This window comes from Nipponia nippon, unplaced genomic scaffold (genome assembly GCF_047370975.1).
Source record: "Nipponia nippon isolate SJK-2023a ecotype South Korea unplaced genomic scaffold, ASM4737097v1 scaffold_48, whole genome shotgun sequence".
Lineage (NCBI taxonomy): Eukaryota > Metazoa > Chordata > Aves > Pelecaniformes > Threskiornithidae > Nipponia > Nipponia nippon.
In genome coordinates, this window is record NW_028262367.1 from 508,462 (window position 1) to 530,287 (window position 21,826).

General features: G+C 52.1%; 1 protein-coding gene across 1 annotated transcript; it reads right to left on the reverse strand.

The window, feature by feature from the left end:
• Window positions 1-266: 266 nt before the first annotated feature.
• Window positions 267-1,196, reverse strand: LOC148052429 (olfactory receptor 14A16-like). Its single transcript, XM_087730135.1, has one exon. The coding sequence runs from the start codon at window positions 1,194-1,196 to the stop codon at window positions 267-269; it is 930 nt and encodes a 309-aa protein (XP_087586261.1).
• Between the last annotated feature and the right edge of the window lie 20,630 nt (window positions 1,197-21,826).

A 21,826-nucleotide genomic window follows, 5' to 3' on the forward strand; every position in this document is an offset into this window, starting at 1 on the left:
TATTCTTTGCAGCACCTGTGGAGGAAGAGCCCAGCCTTCAGGCACTGGACCTGGGAGATTCCATTTATTAAAGAACTGCTATTGGCCATGCCACATCTGGCACAGTATTGTGCAAGCGCCATATACGAGGGGATTAAGCCTCAAGACAAGTAGTATAAGCCTAGAAAATTACCCATAACCAGGATTACCACAAGAGAAAAAAGCAAACATGGCCTAAGAAAAAGTGAGAAATGGGAAATGCGCAGAGAAGGGAAGGCAGGTTATTCTCAATGAAACAGCGGCCATTGCGTCAGTTTCCATAGGGCATCCCTGAGCTCCTGGTTCCTCATGCTGTAGATGAGGGGGTTCACTGCTGGAGGCACCACTGAGTACAAAACAGAAACCACGAGATCTAGAAATATGGAGGACACTGAGGGGGGCTTCAAGTAGGCAAACATTACAGTGCTGACAAACAGGGAGACCACGGCCAGGTGAGGGAGGCACGTGGAAAAGGCTTTGTGCCGTCCCTGCTCAGAGGGGATCCTCAGCACGGCCCTGAAGATCTGCACATAGGACACCACAAGGAAAACAAAACACCCAAAAAATAAACAGGCACTAATCACAATAAGGCCCACTTCCCTGAGGTAGGCATCTGAGCAGGAGAGCTTGAGGATGTGGGGGATTTCACAGAAGAATTGGTCCACAGCATTGCCTTGGCAGAGTGGCAGTGAGAATGTATTGGCAGTGTGCAAGACAGCATTGAGAAACCCACTGCCCCAGGCAGCTGCTGCCATGTGGACACAAGCTCTGCTGCCCAGCAGGGTCCTGTAGTGCAGGGGTTTACAGATGGCCACGTAGCGGTCATAGGCCATGACAGTGAGAATACAATATTCTCCTCCAATGAAGAAGAGAAAGAAAAAGAGCTGGGCAGCACACCCTTGGTAGGAAATGGCCCTGGTGTCCCACAGGGCATTGGCCATGGACTTGGGGAGAGTGGTGGAGATGGAGCCCAGGTCGAGGAGGGAGAGGTTGAGGAGGAAGAAGTACATGGGGGTGTGGAGGCGGTGGTCACAGGCTATGGCCGTGATGATGAGGCCGTTGCCCAGGAGGGCAGCCAGGTAGATGGCCAGGAAGAGCCAGAAAGTCAGGAGCTGCAGCTCCCGCGTGTCTGCAAATGCCAGGAGGAGGAACTCGTTCGTGGAGCTGCCATTGGACATCTGCTGCTTCTGGGCAGGGAAACTGCCAAAGAGAGAAAATAAAAAAATTCAGAGAAGCTTCTCTGAGCCAAATTTCATTCATTCATTGTGAAATACCTAAGGGTGCTTTTCTTCCCTCGGGGGGGGGGGTGGGGGTGGTTATGCAGCTCCAAGGCTTCAGCTCTGGTTTGTGCTGGCTGAGTGTGCTGTGCAGAGCTGTGCCCTCTCCCCAGGGGCTCCGGAAGGGTCAGCCCTGCTTTCCAGCAAGGACCCATGGAGGCAGCAACAGCCCCGGGTGTTTGGAGGGAGGCTTCCTGGGGAGGAGTTCCCTGTGCTGCACTAGAGCGGAGGGCAAAAAGCCCAGAAGGACGCTTTCTTCCCCAGAGGAAGCTGGGAGATGAGGCGCAGCAAACGTGTGTCGGTACACTGTGTTTTAGTATTCAGACACCCTCATCCCACTTGGGAAATGGTCTTGGAAGGGGTCACATTCCCCCGTTGCCCCGTTGCTCTCAGTGCAAACCTGCGTCAGTGCTCCCATGCAGGAGGGCTGCTCTGTCCATCAGCCTGGTGCCCAGCTGCTCTGGGCTTGCACTGCTCTAAGCTGCAGGACGACTGCACCCAGACGTTGCTCTGCAAAAGACACCGGAGTGTCCTGGGAGCAGAGGGGTCCTGTTCCAGGTGCAGAGTTCAAAACACCTCTCCTTTCCAGCACAGCTCTGCGGAGTATGAGGAAGAGGACAGGGCAAGGATGCTGATTGGCATGGGCAGATCGGGTGCTCTCAAAAATCTCCAAGGTCCTGCAGGAGAGCTGTGCCCTTCTGGAGAGATGCTCACAGCCCCACAGGACTCCCTGTCCAGCATAATCAGGTGTCTTAAGGTGCTGTCTGCTAAGGGAAGCAGTGCCTCATTGCCCAAGCACTGAGTGTAGTGTCTGGAGCCTGGAAAATGAAGAGAGGGCTTGGGCACCTTGGTCCCATGGAAACACCTCCAGGGCAGCACCCTCCAGGTCAGGGCCAGAGCAGGCACTCCCCACCCCCACCCCTTGCCCCACACCACCACCGTTACTGCCAGGGACCCCACAAGCAGGAAGAAGAGCAGCACAAGCAGGGGCAGGAACAAAGAAGAACTCTGTGACTCTCCTCCTAAGGGAAGCAAGGAGAGGAGAGGCGGCCAGGCACTCAGGAAAGCCTTCTCTTTACCCAGCAGAGCACAGCACCTCCCAGTTAGCAAAAGCCCAGGGCAGTCGCCCTCAGTCCCTTTGCCCTGCAGAGGGAAGTGGCCACGTGTCAGGAGAGATGCCCCTCTGCTGTGCCAGAGCTCTGGCTGCAGAGGAGGCAACTCCTGCCCTGGACCACACAGCCTTGAGGGCAGAGGCTGTGCTGGGTGGGAGACAAGAGCAGGGGTCTTGCGCAGAGGCAGGTGTCTGCACTGGAGGGCATGACAGGGAGCTTCCCAAATTCTCCCTCCCATGCCATTTGGGGTTGGAGGTTCCTAGAGCTCTCTGCCCATGTCTCTGCTGCCTGGAGCTATCCCTGCTGGGAACTGTTTCTCTGCCCTCCAGATGGGATCACAGACCCCATCACCCACTCCTGTCTGCTCAGCTCTGACCTAAAGAAACCTCCTCGTTTCAGGCACTCTCTAGAGGTACTCCCCACTTGCAGGCAGTAAGGAGCAGGTCAGAGAAACCCTGCTGAGGCCAGCAAAGGTGATGCTGGTGCTCTCTGGAGGTAAAGGAGTGGATGGAAGCCGTTGCCTTGGCTCCTACCAGACCTACTGATCTCTCAGCGTGGCAGCTCAGGACTCTCAGGCTCCCTCGCCAAACGCAGCAGCACCTTTTCCCCTTTTCCTGAAACAGCAGGAAACTGGAAGCACGGCCTCAGGAAAGCTCTTTAGCTGTAAGGTATCCCCTGCCTTGCTCTTCCTCTGCAAAAGCCCCCTCTGAAATGCCCTGGGCAGCTCTGGCTGCACACCCTGCCTTCACCCCTTCCCCCTTGTCTAACATGAGCCCCTGGGCTGGGAGGCCTCCTGACAGACCCCGGAGGCTGTGAACGCTTTTGGAGACCCTTCCCGCAACGGCAGCTGCATTGCCCTGCACCAAGAGACTTACCGTGTCAAGGGCTGGAAAGGTTTCTTCCCTTGCAGCTCTCCTCTCTCCTCCCACTCCAGCCTGCCTTTAATCTCGCTCTGCCCTACTCCTTTGCCCAGAGCCCTGCTGCGCTTGGCAGAGGAGTTGCTCCTTGGCAGAGCTGTCTCTCTGCACTGCTGCCTGCTTCCCAGGAGCTCCCTCCACCCCAGGAGCCTGTCTCAGCCCCGGAGGAGGGCACCTGCCCAAGACGTCACTTTCTCTGCCCCCCACCCCACTCGGCGCTCCCTCCAGGTCTCCCTGGGGCTCCCCAGGAACCTGCTTGGGAAGAGACCGATGTTGCCTGTCTCACCTCTGCAGAGAGGTTTCTTTGCAGCAGTGGCCTTTCTCCTCTCCCAGACAGTTAGCTCTGAGAATCCCCCTGCCTTGGCCCATCATGAGGCAGGACACCTGGACACTGCCAGGGAGGCAGCTCCTTCAGCCACGCTGAGGGAAGGCAATCAGCTGAGTCAATGGAGGCATCTCATGCTGGATTTGTAGTGCTGGGGCTGGAAGGGACCTCAGCTCCCTCCCAGGCCTGCCACAAACCCCCAGGAGGTGCGATTCCCCTTGCTTCGGTCATGGCGCCTGTTACAAATAGGCACCTGCACTCCTTTTCTATGGTCTCACTGTCAGAGATGGAGACCAGGAGTTGACACACAAGCCCCTGGTGACATTTGAGGTGCCAGATGTAGTCCACGGTAAACGGAGCAGTACTGAGAGACTGGGAAGCATCTGGGGGCATCATCCTGCGGCCTGGTGAGGATGCCAGCTGAAATTACGGCAGATGCCCACATTTAGGACATCGCCACCTCTCCCTACTCACGCTGTTCAGGGATGCCCATAGAGGTGTTCAGCTGACCACATGGAGTTCTGTGCCCGAGGGAGAGTGAAGTCCCTCTCTTTCTCCCGTCTTTACCTGTATTGACGACCTGTGCACTGGCTGTAACAAGAGTTGTCTCACACATCCCCATGGAGCCCGACCTAAGGGAGGGCAGCTGCTCACTGAATGGCCAAATACAGGCCTGTAGGGCTCTGTGAGACGCCAAGGCTCTCCACCAAAACTGCCTGTGGCTGGCAGGGACAGCACAGGACCTGCAGGAAAGCCACGTCCCCTCAGAGCGGGTGTGTGACAGACACCCCAGGCGGCATCTCCGATTCCTTTGGTGCTTGTGTGGAAGTGACTGATCCCCACCCCTGCAGTGAGGCCAGCTCTGTCCCATCTCTCTCCAGTAGATGCAAGGCACTGCATGAATTGGAAGCACGTTGCACTGGGGTCTCCACCTGCGGGCCTACGTTCTCAACATCTTCTGGTTCTCCTCTCCCCCATCCTTTACTCACCCTCTTGATGATACACTCTTCAAAGAGTCCAATGAATCTGGAGGTCAACAGGTTGGGTGAGCCCTTGTGGGTGAGGATCGGAGGAGAGGCCAGTTTGGGCAACATCGTGGTGGGAAATGAAGAACCTGCAATCAAGGGGAGGAGGTGGACAAGCTCTTACTTAAGCAACTCAAGGAAGTCTCCAGATCAGTGACCTGGGGCTCTTTCTGGGGGCTTTAATGACCCTGACATTCATTGGAGGGGGAAGACAGCACTGTGAAAACAGACCAATAGGTTTCTGGAGGATGTTGGAGCAATTTCTTAGGAAAGCCACCAGCTGGACCAACATAGACGATGCTCACCTGGCTCCGGTCCTTGCAAACCATGAAGAGCTGGTGAGGGACATGAAAACCAGTGTCATCCTTGGCTGTAGTGACCATGAAATAGGGGGGTGCAGCTCTTGAGCAGCCTGAGGAAGGAGAGGAGCAGAGTGCAGGTGTCAGACCTCAGAGGGGAAGACTTTGGCCTGTTCAGGGGGCTTTCAGTGGGGGATCCCATGGGCAGCAGTGAGGGGCAGCACAACTCAGTACAGATGGTCTTTGAAGACAGAATCGCCCACAAAGAGCAGTGGTGACTCCATAGCTGATGAGACCAGCCTGGGTGAAGTGGAAACTCCTGAGGAAGCTCCATAGTTAGTAGAAGCAGAGAGGAGAGGCAGATGCAGAGGCTCACTTGAGAGGGAGGAATTTAGAAATAGACTTTAGGAAACCCACAGCTTCCCTAGAGATGACCCTTGCCAGGCAGTCCAAGGATAAAACTAAACTAAAGCTGAACCAAATATTCTTCCTCATAGGTGGAGAAAGGGCGATGGGGCCATCATGCAGTCCCCCATACCTACGGAATGGGGAACGTTCCCAGCCCTTAGGCAAATCTCTTCCCTCTCTCTCTCATGACCTGCATAGTGTTTGTGCTTGAGAAAACCCTCATCATCATGCACGTGGTGGCAAACCAGCATCCGCACACCCCCATGGGCTTCTTCTTGGGCCATTTGTCTTCCCTGGAGATCTTCTACAGACCCACCACCCTGCCCCAGCTGATGGCCAGCTGCGTGACTGGGGACAGCACCATCTCTGCTCATCACGGTGTTGGTATTGTTTCCTGCACCTTTTACATGTACTGAGTGTTTACTACCCGTGACCACATCCTACGATCAGTACTGGGCTGTGTGCCACGCCCTGCTCTCTACAAGACTCATGAACCGGCAGGTCTGTCTCCAGAGGGCAGCTGCCCCTTCGCTAGGGGCATTTCTGTCATCTACAGTCATAATTTCAGTCGTGTCCCAGATACAGTTGTGTGGCCCCAGTGGAGTGGACTACTTCTTCTGTGACTTCACCCCATTGCTGGAGCTCTCACGCAGTGACACTGTGACCCTCGTGCTCTTTGCTGTCATAACCTGCTTTTTAGATCCCATCCTCCCCTTCCTGTTCACATGGTCATCCTGTGTGCATTGGAGATGCCTCCCTGGGGCAGCTCTCCCATCCAGCGTGGGCAGGCAGAAAGCGTTCTCCACCTGCTCCTCTCACCTCACTAGTGCCACTCTTTTCTATGACACCCTCATCCTTGGGGGTGTGATGCCCAGAACAGCCCTCCTGAGACAGTTTGACAAAACCCTTTTTGCTACACCATCCTCACATCCCTGTTCAATCCCTTCATCTACAGCCTGTGGACTAGAAAGGTTGGGGGACACTGAGAAAAATGCTCAGGGAAGCTGTGAGCTGCGCAGAGACCCCATTGGAGCTGTGGGCCTGCAGGAAGAAATCACTTCTGGCTCTCTTCTGAGCCAGCCCAAGGACCTGGACTGGCGTGTGCTGTGTCCTGGGCACTCCGCTGGAAGGGTGGGATATGAAGAAGGCTTCTGGTGTGGGAAGGAGCAGAGAGGTGCTGGTAGAGCTGGCCGGTGTCATCAGGAGACCTCTCTCAAACATCTTGGAAGGGGCAGAGAGATCAGGGAGGCTGCAAGGTCCTCAGAAAAGGCAAATATCAAACGCATCCTCAAGAAGGGCAAGAAGGAGGATTGGGAGTGTTACAGGTTGGTCAGCTTCACCTCAGTCCCTGGGAAGGTGGCAGGGCAAATGCTCTTGCAGCTATCTCCATCACTTGAAGGACAAGAAAAGGATTGCTGAACCCATGTGGGAGGGGAAAGAAGGGCATGCTGTGTACCTGGACTTCTGCAACTCTTTGGATGTGGTTTCCCGTGGTCTCCCTAGAGCGGATTGTTGACATCTGGACTGAAGAAGTGGATGCTGCGGTGGGTGGGAAGTTGGCTGGATGATCAGGAACAAATCTGTCAGTGGTACAAAGTCCTCCAAGGAGCCAGATACTACCAGCATCCCTCAGGGATCAGCAAAATTTCTTAAAAAGTCATGAAAAGCTGGAAATGAAGACTTTTTCAGCTATTACCTAGATTTCTTCTTCTGAACTCCTTCCAGTACAGACTGGGACCAGTCCAGGTACAAACTGGAACCCTTTAACCCCTCTCAGTACAGACTGACCCCTCTCCAAGCAGAAACTGCATCATTTAACCACTCCCAGTACAGACTGGGCCCTGTCACATTATAAACTGGATCCTGTTAACCCCTCATAGTACAGAATGGACCCCATCCGTGTCCAAAATGGTTCCCTTTAACCCCTCCCAGTACAGACTGGGCCCCGTCCCAGTACAAACCTGATCCCTTTACCTCTCCCAGTACAGACTGGGCCCCCTCCCAGTACAAAGTGGATCCTTCAAACACCTCCCAATACAGAATGGGGCCTCTCCCAGTGCAAACTGGACACATTTAATACCTGCCAGTACAGACTGGACCCTGTCCCAGTACAAACTGATTCCTTTTAACCCCTCCCAGTACAGACTGAGCCCCCTTCCAGTACAAACTGGATCCATTTAACGCCTCCCAGCACAGACTTTGCCCTGTCCCAGTATAAACTGGAGCCCTTGGTCCCCTTCCCAGCACAGAATGGGCCTCATCCCAGTACAAACTGGATCCCTTTAACATTGCCCAGCTCAGACTGGGCCCTGTCCCAGGACAAACTGCATCCTTATATCCTTTTCCATTACAGACTGGGCACGTCCTAGTACAAAATGGATCCCATGATCCCTTCCCAGTACAGGCTGTGTCCCGTCACAGTCTAGCCTGGATCCCTTTAACTCCTGCCAGTACAGCCTGGGCCCCATCCCAGTACAAACTGGATCCCCTGGACCCGTCCCAGTAGAGACTGGGCCCTGTCCCCGTACAAACTGGATCTCTTTAACCTTATAGACTGGGTCTCATCCCTGTACAGACCCCTAACTGCCCCCCAGATCCCTAAGGGCCCCCATGGACCCCTAAGTGCAACCTTGGCACCCCTAAATGCGTCCATTGTCCATACCCCTCCCTCCCTTCCCTCCACTATGCCATGCCCCATGTGTCCTCTGGCCCCAGCTGCAGCCCTGCTTCTTGACCTTCACCTTGCTGTGGGCCAGCCCCACCTCCCCCAGCGCCTTCAGCCCTTGGCTGAGACTCCCCGTCACCTCATCCAGCCTTCCTTGGAGGGAAGCCTCTGCCCAGGCCTTCACCTGAGCTTGGGTGGGCTCAAGGCTTGTCCTCCTCAGCTGGTGCCGGGTGGCCATTAGATCTTTAGAAGGTCTCAAGCTCAACCTTGGGTGTTGACTGAGAAGACAACCACTCCAGTGGAGACATCAGAAATCCTGCAGTAGCTTCAAGGTCAAATCCAAGAGGAAGAAGAGAGGTTGTAGGTGCTGGAGATCATCTAGTCAAAGCCCACCTTAGAGTGGAGACCACCCCTGGAGATACCCAACGCACGAGTGGTGTCCCTCAGGGGTCCATGCTGGGACCAGTACTGTTGAATATCTTTATCAAGGACATGAATAGTGCAACTGAGTGCAAGTTTTGAAATGCCACCAAGCTGAGTGGGGCAGGTGACACTCCCAAGGGACAGGATGCCATCCAGAGGGACCTGGACAAGCTTGAGAAGGGGGCCCATGTGAACCTCGTGAGGTTCAACAAGGCCAAGTGCAAGGTCCTGCACCTGGGTCGGGGCAACCCCTGGTGTCAATACAGGCTGGGGGATGAAGGGATGGAGAGCAGCCCTGAGGAGAAGGACTTGGGGGCACTGGTAGATGAAAAGCTGGACATGAGTGGGCAATGTGCTCTCACAGCCCAGAAAGCCAACTGTATCCTGGGCTGCATGAAAAGAAGCGTGGCCAGCAGGTCGAGGGAGGGGATTCTGCCCCTCTACTCTGCTCTGGTGAGACCCTACATGGAGTACTGCATCCAGCTCTGGAGTCCTCAGTACAGAGGAAGGACATGGACCTGTTGGAGCGGGTCCAGAAGAGGGCCACAAAAATGATCCGAGGGATGGAACACCTCTGCTGTGAGGAAAGGCTGAAAGAGCTGGGGGTGTTCAGCCTGGAGAAGAGAAGGCTGCTGTAGGAGGGTAGATTTAGATTGAACACAAGGAAAAATTTCTCCCAAAATTTCTCCCACTGAGTTCCACTGGACCAAACGCTCTGGATTTAAAAGCTCTCTTCTTAATATCCAATGGCAGGGGAGATGGCCCATGAGCTCCCATTCTCTCCCCAGGTTTCTTCATGTATGACAGGACTGCTGGCATATACCAGACTCTCTGGAAATGAATTTGGAGGGGTGAGGAGAGGAGAGGATGGGGACTCCCCACGTGCCCTGGGGTTGGAATGAATGGAGGCTCAGAAGGTGAAACACCGTCAAAGATGAAGTCCCCCAAAAGTACAGCACTAAATTCAGATATGCTCAAACAACCACTGTGTGATGGGAGTCAGTGGGAACCCAGGAGGCAAAGGGAAGGGAGAGTGGAGAGATGCGGGAGCTCCCTGAGGAGCCCCAGGACTCTCATGCTGTCGTGGGGAGTGGGGCTGATGGGAGCACAGGGGGGAAATTCAGTTAGGTTTGGGCATCACCTACAATATAAATTCAGGAGAGCCAGAGCGTGGCTAGCCTCTTTTTCCTCGTGCCTTTGGTGACAGCACAACCCCTGGGGCTGATGGGGACACTGAACCCCACTCTCTTCTCCCCAGCAGCTGCTGTGCCCTTCAGAGGGGCTGGCGCTGTGGGGTGAGTGCCCAGAGCTCTGCAGCACCCTGCGATGGGCGCTGCCGTGGGGCCAGCCCAGGCTGGGCTGCTGGGCTGGGCTGGGGAGAGGGCAGGGGAGGTGGGGAGAGCTGGGGAGGGGCTGGGCTGGGCTGGGAAGTGCCCAGGAGAGGAAAGCAGCAGTGTAGAGCTAAGCTGTGTGAGTGTGCAGGGTGGGGGCAGCCAGCAGGGTGCTGCCAGTGCAGAGTCAGGCATCATGGTGAAGGAAGCAAGGCACCGAAGGTGCAGAAGAGAGAGGCCAGGTCTGTGCCATGTTCCCTGGACACCCTGCGGAAGCTGCCCTGGGAAAACTGTCCCAGATAGTCCCACACACCGGCTATTTCCATCTCTTTTGGGACATCCCATCCTTGAGAAGGGACTTCTGCTGCATCGTCACCCTCATCCTCCTCTGGGGCTCAGTGATACCCAACTCCACCACCAGTATTAAGAAAAAGGGAAGCAGTTTCCTACTGACACTTATTGCACACAAGCCCCAGAGCTCTTGCCACAGCTGGTCTCTCAGCCAAGCCAGTTGTTCCTGTGCTTTGTTCTGAATGATTTCTAAGGAACTCATGTCTCTCAGCCTCTCCTTGTCCATAATGTGCTCCAGGTCCCAACCACCCTTCTGGCCTCTGCAGGACTTGCTCCAGTCTGTCAGGGTCTTTCTTCTGCTGGGAAGCCCCATGCTGCATGCAGCAGTCCTGATGTGGTGCTTCTGTAGTGGGTTAACCTTGGACAGCAGCCAGACACCCACCCAGCTGCTCAGTCCCTCCCCTGCCTCAGCAGGACAAAGGGAGAAAATAAGATGGAATAACTCATGGGTCAAGATAAAGTAAAGGAGATCAGTTACCAAATATCATCATGGACAAAGTCCCGTTGACTTGGGGAAGATCAAATTCATTTGTTGCCAATTAAAAAAAGATTTGGATTGTGAGAAACAATAAGAAAAATATTAAAGACCATTCCCCTCACACTTTCCCCCAGGCTCAAATTACTCCATTGTTCCCAGTTCATCTACCTACCCCAACACCACGAGGAGCAGGGGGGATGGTGAAGAGGGGGTTAGGAGTCAGTAAAGAACATCTCCATCAGTCCTTCTTCCTCACACTTCTCCCCTGCTCCAGCTTCGGTCCTCTCCATGGGACTCCACCATATTTGTTGTCAAGGCTAGGTGGTGTTCCTTTCTTTCTCTCTTACTTTTCTCCTTCATACTCACAGAATCATGGAAATGTTGAGATTGGAAAGGACCTCTGGAGATCATCTAGTTCAACCCTCCAACTGAGGCAGGGTCAGTTAGAGCAGGTTGCTGAGCACCTTGTCTAGCTGAGTTTGGAGTATCTCCATGGATGGAGACTCCACAACCTCTCTGGGAAACCTATTACAGTTTTGACCACCCTCACAGTCAAAAAGTGCTTTCTTGGGTTCAGATGGCATTTCATGTGTCCATCACCCCTTGTCTTATCACTGGACACTACTGAGAAGAGTTTGGCTCCCTGGTCTTCATGCCCTTCCATCAGGTATGTATATGCATGAATAAGATCCCTCCGAGCCTTTTCTTCTCCAGACTGAACAGTCCCACATCTTTCAGCATTTCCTCCTATGAAAGATGCTGCAGTCCCTTAAAACAGCTTTATGGCCCTTTGCTTTGCTTTAGCAAGTCAACACGTTTCCTACACTGGGCAGCCCAGCACTGGACACAGCACTCCAGATGGGGCCTCGCCAGTGCTGAGTGGAGGGCAAGGGTCACCTCCCTCCATCTGCCAGCAATGCTTTTCCTAATGAAGCCCAGGAGGCTGTTGGCCTTTGCCATGGGGGTGCATTGCTGGCTTATGCTCAGCTGCTTCTCCTCTGGAATGCCAAGGTCCTTCTCTGCAGAGCTGCTTTCTGTCCAGTCGGTCCCCACCATGATGTCCACAGTGTGGCTGGATCACAGTCTGTCCTCCCCCAGGGACTTTCTCAGCAGCACCTTGTCCTTCTTGCAGATCAGCTCCACCTCTGGCACAGGCCCCACGCTGCTGCAGAGTCACCTGGGACAGCAAAGCCCTCTCCTGCCAGGGCTGCACAGCCCAAGCCTCTTTCTCTCTGCCCTTGGGGACTGCAGCTTTTGCTCTCGGTGTGGGAACCTCATCCATCATTATGGCACCACCTGCCACCCACTCCAGCGTGCCTCTGCTGGGAAGCCAAGCCTTTCCACACACGGGGTCCCATCTCTGGGCACCAGGTTTCCATGTGACAAGTCTGCCCTTGGCCCTGGTGCCACATCTGAGGTGCTGCAGCCCAAATGGGCACCAAAACGCACAGCCTGGGGCACAGAGAGCAGGAGCCCCCTGTGCCACCACAGAGCTGTGACATCAGTGCAATAAGAGCTGAGGTGGGGAAGGACAGCTCCCATGGCTTTTGTGGTTGCTGGAGATACAGTGTCCTGAGGAGAGACTGACAGGGGAGATGAGAAGTGGGGGATGCCTTGTGTGATGTCAGGGCAGCTCAGATATATGGAGGGTCTCTATGGGACATGTTACAGGTTAGACGGCAGCTTTTGTATTGGTCAGCTTCTAACTGAACCACCCAGTCTTCTGCTCTCCTGGACCTGATACTCCCAAAAGAGGAAGGGCTCATCAGGCATGTGAAGACCACTGTCAGCTTTGGCTGTAGTGACCCAGAAACGGCTGTCTCCCAGATCCCCAGGGAAGTGGGGAAGGAGAGAGCACAAACACCATACATCAGGGAGTGATAATGTGGTCTGTTGAGAGCAGTGGCAGGTGGGATCCCATGTGAGGGCCCTGAGAGCAGCCATAGGCCTTCACGGCCATGACCAGCCTCACAGGGAGCCTCCACCTGCATCTCTGTCCATGGACCCAGGAGACCGTTGAATCCAGGCCTGAGTTTCAGCCCCAGCTTGATCTATGCTGGAGGTGTACGGGTCTCCAGACACAGCCATAGATACAGCCATAGACAGAGCCTTGCCTGGCCATGGACCTTACTGATTCAGACTTGCAGACTCACTTCCCAGCTTGATTCTCTATGGGATGTGCAATGGAATGGCACCGTAGCCCTCCAAGCGCCAGACCCCAGCTGATTCACAGAGGCCTAAGGGCCTTTCTGCTGCCTTTCCTCCTGTCATTTGGTCAGATTTTGGGAGAAGAGAAATGAAAAGCAGGTGAGATTTCTGGGTTCCAATGTTTGAAATGGGGAAGCAGAGCCTTCCTATAGGAAATGATCTAAAGGCTATGCTAGTTCAAAAGTGTTATCTTCACCTCCTTTCTTGGAGGCTTTCAATCTTCAGCAGGAACCTGGAAGCTCTGAGATCCCTCCATCTCCCTCTCCTTTAGCAATGAAGTTGATAGTACCCAAGTCAGAGGCTTTCAATTCTGTTTCCAGCCTAAAGCACCCCAAGGTCTGGGGATATGCCAGGACACTTGCCTAAGGAAGCCACTCCTCTGGACAAGAAGGTGGATGTTCCCAGGAATCTCAGGAGGCATGGCATACTGATGGGAGCTGTTCAGGGAGCTGGCCAAAGATCTCGTCTCCATTTCTGTAATGGTGGCCTAGATGCCAGCTTCATGTGTAAACTCTCTCTCTGGATGCGGACATTTACTGAGCAACCTGGGCTGACCTCAGAGCTGGCCCTGCTTGGAGCTGGGCATTGGACTACAGACCACCTGAGCTCCCTTCCCCCCTGACCTGTCCTAGGAGCACATGATGTAGAGACCCTCGCCTCCAGCTTTATCTCTTCTTGTATGATGTGTGGATAGGCACAGGCTCCTGGAAGGGCTGGTGGGAAAAAGACTGCTGGGGGTGTCTAGTCCAGTCTCCAGGCTGGCTGTGACTTTGTGGAGCAAAGGAGAGCTCCAAAGGTGGAGATCACAGCAACACTCCTCCTAGTCCATGTTATCTTTCCTAAGGCTCAGCCTAAAGCTGCCAAGAGGCAGTTTGTGGCTGTTGCCTCTCTCATACCATCAGCCACTGCAGAAGAGAGCTTGGCTCCATCATCTCTCCAGGTAGGTTTAGGCTCTTACTAGGTTGCCCCATGCCTCCTTCAGCAGGCTAGAGAGGCCCAGTTCCCTCAGACTCTCCTCACAGCTTGTGCTTAGGCCTCTTACTCCAACACGGCAGTCCTTCTCTGGACCCTCTCCAGTTTCTCCACTTGCCTTTCGAAATGTGAGGCCCGCTGGCTCGTATGGCTTCGGCATGGTTCCCAGGCCCTTCTCCTCAGGGCACTCCTCAGCTGGTATGGTCACTACCCATGCTGCTGCATGGTGGCAGTGTGCAGCTTGTGGGCTGAGCTAAAAATAGGGTAAAGGTGAAAGAAAAAAGATGAGAACAAACATAAACTAAACCCAACAGGCAAGGCAAAGGCAATCACTTACCACCTCCCACAAGCAGACTGATGCTCAGCCAGTCTCCCAGCAACCATCACTTTGAATGACTGAAACCTCCACCTCCTTCTTCCTCTGCCCCAGCTTGTATTTCTGAGCATGACATCATATTGTATGGAATATCCCTCTGGTCAGTTGGGGTCAGCTGTGTCGGTTGTCCCCCCCCGCCAACCTCTTGTCCACCCCCAGCCTACTCGCTTGCAGGGAGCAGAGTGGGAAAGAGAGAAGGCCTTGACGCTGTGCAAGCACTGCTTAGCAATAGCCAAAACACTGGTGTGTCATCAACACTGGTTTAGGCACAAATGCAAAACAGCGCCATAGGGGCTGCTACGAGTGAAGTCAATTCCAACCCAGCCAGACCCAGTACACTTGAACTGGGGGCCCAGAAAGGGTCACAGGAGTGCACAGCTCGTCTGACAAGTGACGAGCAGGTGGAGACAGTCACTTCCCTCGCTCTTTTGGCGAGGCTCCTCTTTAAACACTCCAGGACACTGCTGGCCTTCTTTGCTACTAGGTCACACTGGCTCATGTAGATCACTGCCAGATCATGTTTTGCCTTCAGTTCCCCAACACCACCAGGGCTGTTTCCACAGAGCTGCTCTCCAGCCAGGCAATCCTCTTCCCCTGCCACTGCAAGGTGATCGTCTATCCCAGATGCAAGGCTTGGCCTTTGTCCTTCTTCTATTTCATGAAGTTCCTGACAGGACCGGCCTTCTGCCTGTCAGCTTGTGACGGGTGCAATTCCACCGGACACCTTAAGTAAACTAGAACAATTGCAGATGCCCCACTCCAGGAAAAAGTTACATCAGCTTATGGGTACTTTAGAGTACTGGAGGAAACCTGTACCTGCATTTTCTAGCATTGCTCACCCACTGTACTCACTTTTACGAAAGGGAAAACTGTGGAAATGGAACCCAGAACATGAAGAGGCAGTCAAAACTCTAACAGAGGAATTAAAGACAGATCAGGCACTGGGACCAGTACACCCCCACGACCCTGCACAACGGGGTTTTGCAGCATATGGTCCTTATTGCAATCTGTCACATACGAGGCCAAGCAGGCCACAAAGACCTTTAATGTTTAAGTCAACTGCATGTAAAGAGCCAGAACAGAGATATTCTGAGTGGGAAAAGGGACTTTTGTCTTTAGTCTGAGCAGTTAAACAAATTGAGCCACTAAGGGGTAACCTGTCCGGAAAAACCCCGCCGAGACTTGTGCTGTTTTCCCTTTCCAGAAACGATACCAGGCATGACACCAGCACATCTCCCCTGGAGATCGGGTTAACCATTGAAGGATTGCTTGTCCTTCTCGCTGGAGCAATCATTGTCAGCATGGACCAAATTTGGCTGATACGCCAACAAGCCCAATGAACAGGGTGGAGACCCTCACTTCTGCACCGTACACATTTCTCCGTTGTGGGTGCAATCTACTGTTGCAGCAATTACAAGAGAAGGTGAAGAGGGCACCTTGCCCACTGAAATTCCAAAGGTAATTTCGGATCATGTGACTCAATTTGAAAGGGAATTCCAATCCTGGTGGCATCCAGTCAATTTTACCTAGAAACCTACCAACAGTAAAGCCACAGCTTTTATTCTAGCAATACGCAGTGCTTTGGTCCACACCATATACCCAATCATTGCGCTAGGATTAAATCACAATTGAACCTCCTCTGTCCGTTAGAACAGAGAGTATGGGCCCACCAAAATGGGAACCAAGGGCAATCTATCGATGTTGATGCTTGTGTTGTATGGGAACAACAGGGATTTATTTGTGAAAGTAATACCATTAAGGCCCAAGACATTTGCCTTGACACTGAACAAAATCTTTGTCATTTTGCAATACCTCCTGATGAAACCCCTGGAACTGTACTTGCATACGTCGGAAACGGATGTGTTTCTATGAGAACACTTTGTGATTCTGTATTTATAGACAATACCACTGTAGATATATGCAATCACTCAAATATCTGTGTGTGTAATTTTGCCAAAATCATAGGATGTGACTTTAACTATTCAGCTCCTGTCACAACCCACCAATTGCGACTATCTAACTATACCTCATATCAAGTTTTACTGCCTACCCCCATTGGAATGACTCACATTGGTGAGAACACTCTTGCAACATGATGACCTGAGTCAATTGCTAAAACAAATTCGGAGCAACAGGCAAAAATCCCCTAATTACGGTCCATCACGATGCAGAGGAGATACACCATGTCCTGGAAAGAGTGAAGAAAGATGGAAAACATCACTGGTGGGAAACTCTTTTTGAACGGTCCCCAACAGCAACGGGAATTTTGAATTGGATGCTGCATCCAATTGTAGTTTTGTTGGGTTTAACCTTATTGTGTTTATTGCTTATAATCATTCTGTCGATCACAGTTTGGCAAAAAATGAAACAAATTACATCAATCCAGCAGGTAAAATATATACGATCAACTGATTCTGTCTGTAACCTGTATATAACCAACATTAATTAGAACACTTTAAATTCAGATAATTGGACTCTTAGCGCTGATCTATAACACGCCACATATGTATAACATAGAGGCAGGAGGTAACTGTACTACCACTCTGTGAGTCGATAAAGTGGATTGAGTGCAGTCACAGGGTGGAGTGTGATGGATGCACTTGACCCCTTGACCAGACTGGCGGTGGTTTGGTGCAGGCTCCGGAGGAGGAAAAGGCCTGAGCCGTAGCCAGGCCGTGAACTCCTCTAGCTTCAATCTGCTCTCTGAAAACCCACAAAGGAGCAGAGTGACAGCGAGCATTGACGCACATGAGCTTGGAACACCAGTCGTGCAATTAACACACGGATAACAATGGGTGGCTTTTCCAAGACTCATTTATCGAGGAACAGAGAAAGTTGTGGGTACAAGGAGTCTCCTGCACACCTTCTCTAGGGCATGTAATCTGACTACAAGCCAATCACTTTATCCCATAGATATGACAGCCCAAGTGAGCCTTCTTTGAGCTCTCCCTGCAACTCACTTTTCCTTTGTATGATTCTTCCATGTAGAAATGAATAGAGTGCACCTTGCCATCAAACTTATTGAACCTTGGCAAACCCCTGTTAAACTTTGCTAAATTCCGTTGTATTCACCGAACTCTGCCAAATTATTATTTTGCCTCAATAAAACATATTGCTGCTTCTCTCTTTTGAAGGAAGTGCATTCCAGTCATTGGCGACACAGGTTTCCCCTGAATGGAATCCCAAGGCACAGGAATGGCTTCCCAATTTAGTGTCATCGACAAATGTGGTGGGAGGTGCCTCCTCTGGGTCATGGGTCCAGTGTTAAACTGCACAGGGCTCAGGAGAGTCCCCTGTGCTGCTCCACAATGCCCCAGTATGTCCCACTGGCCTCCAGGTAGGGTGTGACCCCTTCACCACTGCGCTCTCAGCCTCCACATCCAACTGGTGTTTTGCCCATCTCTTTGTCTGTCCATCCAGACTGTTATGGCCTAACATGGGTAGAAGAATATTGAGGGAGACCATGCCAAGAGTTCTGCTGAAGCTGAGGCAAATGATATCCACTTTTTATCTCCTCATGCTCAACTGCAGGCTGTCAGTTTGGAGAAGCATGATTTACCCTTGGGAAGTCCGTGTTGACAGTTACTCTCTTCGGGGTGCCCAGAAATGTCACCCAAGAGGACTCCAACTGCTGGCACACTCCTCACCGATGTGAGCTGGTGCAGCCTGGGGTTCCCTGGGTTGCACTTTTGGCCTTTTGCAAAGATGGGTGCAACATTGGCTTGCTTTTTCTTACATGAGCCCTCTGCCAATCCCATGACCTTTCAAAAGAGATAATCCAAAGAAATACCGATCTTCCCCTGTAACTCCATTGCCACTCTTCTGCCTGGTATACCCCATGCGTAATTTCTCTAATCTTTCATATATTTGCACCTGTCCAGGATACAATGACTAAAGTCACCTTTGCGGATGCAGACTGCCTGGGCAAAGGCCCTTCCCATTTTTCTCCCCTTTTCTCCTCCCCTTGTTCTTTGTTCATTCAGATACCTCTCACCTCTGCAGCTGCTTTGAGCTTCAGGGAGTAAAAGCTTACTTCTCTTTCAACAGTCTAATTGTCTCCTCAGCCAACACGTTAACTGTGTTTATGTCTATCTTTTTGTATCTACCTAGAGAAAATATTGCTCATAAGATTATCCCTTGTAGAAAGGCAGCCTCATTAAAGGCACTTTGTACTTAGCATATGGTGGAGGAGTGTGTTTTACTGTTTATGAAACATTATCCTGCTTTACATTTCTTTGCTTGCAAATAGGAAAAATTCTGTGCCTGTGGGCAGGCAGTTCTCGAAGGAGAGCAGGTGGGACATGGAGCAATGGAGCTGTAGCATCCAGCTGCAGACTTCAGGGCAGAAGTCTGATGTAAGGAACAGCGATGCAAGTCCCAGGGGGCCAATGTCAGAAATGTCGAGCTTTGGGAGGGAAGGAGCAAGGCTGTCCATACAGTGTCAGAACTTAAGGAACTGATTCTCCTACCTGTCCAGACCTCCCGAGTGGACACTCTGGATTGTTATCACTTGGAGAATGCTGCTATAACCTCTTCTCTAAACTAAAAAGTAATACAATATTCCCTTTAAAATAAAAAAGTAATTTTTATTAGGTGCACTTCCTCCTTCACTACACTATGAAACAGTTCCAATTAGCAATACAAGTCTTGAAGACTTGAAGAAAATTACAGAAAGATAAAGAGCTCGTTAGGGCATTTGGGGCTCATTCCATGAACCTCAGATACTGAGAGAAGACTGAACAAACTCCTCAGAAAGTCAAAGTCAGAAGCAAAACCCAAATTACCCTGAAGTATTAATGGGTCCCACTGAGGACCATTACTGACAAAGCCTCCCCAGGGACTTGTTAGAGCAGATAATTGGAGGCCATGATTGCAGGTAGGCAAAGGCACTGTGCAGGTGTCTGTAACGCTGAGCAAACCCTTTGGTTTCTTCTGTGAAGCAGAAAGGCCAAGCCCTGACCCCCAGGCCCTGGGAAGGCAGATCCTGAGACCCTCAAAGTTCCATTTCACCAGCCTTGGTGGCAGAGGCCACTGCTATAGACAAGACGACAAAGACCCCAGTCCTGTTGGGCCTTTCAGCCATCTCTGCGGCAGGCTGTCCTACGCTGTCCCATGCCTGCACCTCTTTCCCTTCAGGCTGCTGACATCCATCTTGCTTTCCACCTAGTGCTCAGCCTGGCATTTCTATACCTTTGCTGATACCTCTCCACCTATCCCTGGCTTTTTCTTGAAACACAAAGCCATGGGCTGATCCAGACTCCCTCTGGGTCACCTCTTGCACCACAAGGCTACCCTTTCAGTGACATTTCTTTTTTCTCACATCCACTCTGAACCTTCCAAGCTGCTCTTTGTCGAGGATTCCTTCTCTTCCCACTACCAAGAAAAGCTCCATCATCTCTGAGGCCACCCTTCAAGCAGTTACAGGCTACTACTATAGTGCCCTGAGCCTTCACTTCACCAGGCTAAAGAAGCCCAGGTCCCTCAGCCTCTCCACACAGGCCCCAAACCCCATCCTGCCACATCTCCTCTAGAACCCCTCCAGTTCCTCCCCATTCCTCCAGACCGGGGAGCCCCACACCCAGACACACTAGTCCAGATGTGGCCACACCAGTGCTGAGACAAGGGCGATGATAACTCCCTTCTCTGGGTGCCCATGCTCCAACCAAGGCAGCCCTCTATGCAGCTGGCTTTCTTCATGGTGAGCAGGTACCACTGGCTCCTATGGCATGCCTCTTAGTGCCCACGCCCTTCTTCTCAGGGTCACTCTGGAGCTGTTCAGGTCCCAGCCTGCCCTCATGTTTGGGCTTATTCTACCCCCAAAAAAGCACGTGCAACTTCTCCTTGTAAAACTTCCTGAGGATCTGTTGCCAGATCCCAGAGCTTCTCAAGGTGCCTCTGGAGTGAAGCTCTGTTGGCACAGCTGTTCATGTGTACGTACAGATGGCCCACCAGCTTAGTGGTGCCTCTGACAAGAAAACAGCATGAGGAACTGCAGGACACTACAGCTAATAGAAGGAGGTACTGGTTTAATGGAATTGCTGACCAACACAGGAATTCCCATGACGACAAGCTCAGAATCACCAAACGAGGGTACATAGGAAGCCAAAGCAGGGCCAGGGCGGAAAGGGAATACAGAGATGTGCTGTTTACATGGGAGGGTACTGGGATGGTGAAGGGGAAGAAATTGTGAGTGGGAAAAGAGGGAAAAAGGAAAGAAAAGTTGAAGCAAAGGAAATAATGAGGGTCTTGGAGGGGTACCTGCCAAGCAGCCCTGCATCTGGGCAACAATGCCTGGAGTGGGACAAGAAAGCCACAGATCATCTGACCAAGCCTCTTTCTCTCTGACTTCAACAGTCACTGGGAACCCGAGTGCTTTCCCTCCAATCTTAAAGGAAAGATCTGTTGTGGATGGAAGCACAGAATCATTCATGCTGGAAGGGACCTCAAGAGATCTCTAGGCCAACCTCCTGCTCTCAGCAGGGTCAGCGATGGGCTCAGAGCAGGTTGCTCAGGAGCTTATTCAGTTGGGGCTTGAAAAGCTCCAAGGATGGAGATGACACAAGCTCTCTGGGAAATCTGCTTCAGTGCTTGAGTGTCTTGATGGGGAGAAGGATATTCCTCCCTTGTTTCAGCTGATGCCCAGTGGCCCTCATCCTCCCATCATGCACAACAGTGAAGAGCCTGGCTCCATTTTCTTGCTGATACCCAAGAAGATGTGGGAAGGCTGTTATTAGGTCTCCCCAAAGCTTTCTCTTCTCTTCTCCTGGCTTTGCACCTTTGTAGGACACAGGCATCCTGGGCTGCGTTAGGAAGAGCACTGCCAAAGGGTTGGTGGAGGTGATCCTTCCTCTCTGCTCAGCACTGCTAAAATGTGTCTTGCTGACTTCCCTCAGGGTTTTCTACCCTACCACCTCACTCACAATTCAGCCAAAGCTGCCCTCCACATCTTCCACCAGTCCTGCCTTGTCTTCTTGTGAAAAACAAGTCCAGGAGAGCATCCCCCCATGTCACATCAGGGATCACCTTCCACCTTCCCTCTAAACAAGGCCTTCTAGCAGAGGTCCATGGTCTTCAAAATCCCCAGTGATTACTAGGGCCTAAAATGTGTCCCTTCCTCCAGCTGCCTAGAGGACACCTCATCCTCTTCCCATCCTTCCTCAGGCAGTTCAGGGATCCTGACCAGAAGACCACTGTACATCAAGCAGTTAGTCATCCATGTAATGGTAAATCTGAGGACACCCAGGCCTGTGCTGTGCTCCTCGTACAGCTTGGCCTTCAGGCCGTGTTGTGCTGAGCATATTGCTGGGTTGCAGGATAAACTTGACTGTAATGAGAAGTCTGCAGGAAGCTCCCACCTGGTACTGGTGATTAGGCCACCTGCTTGTCCTTCTTTTTATCTGAAACTGCAACAAGGAATTCACATGTGAACCCCCTCTTTTGGGGCTTTCTACTGAAAGGATGACTTGATTTTTTTTTTCTAAGAAAACACTGAAAGTGATGACAGAAGCAAAATGGGATAACCCTTCTACAGACGGGATCTGCAAGACTTGCTGCACCAGCTGACTGGACAGAAGTAACCTCACCGTGATCGTCCAAGCCACGTGCCTGCTGCTGGCCTTTCAGCTTCTCCAGTAGGCACAA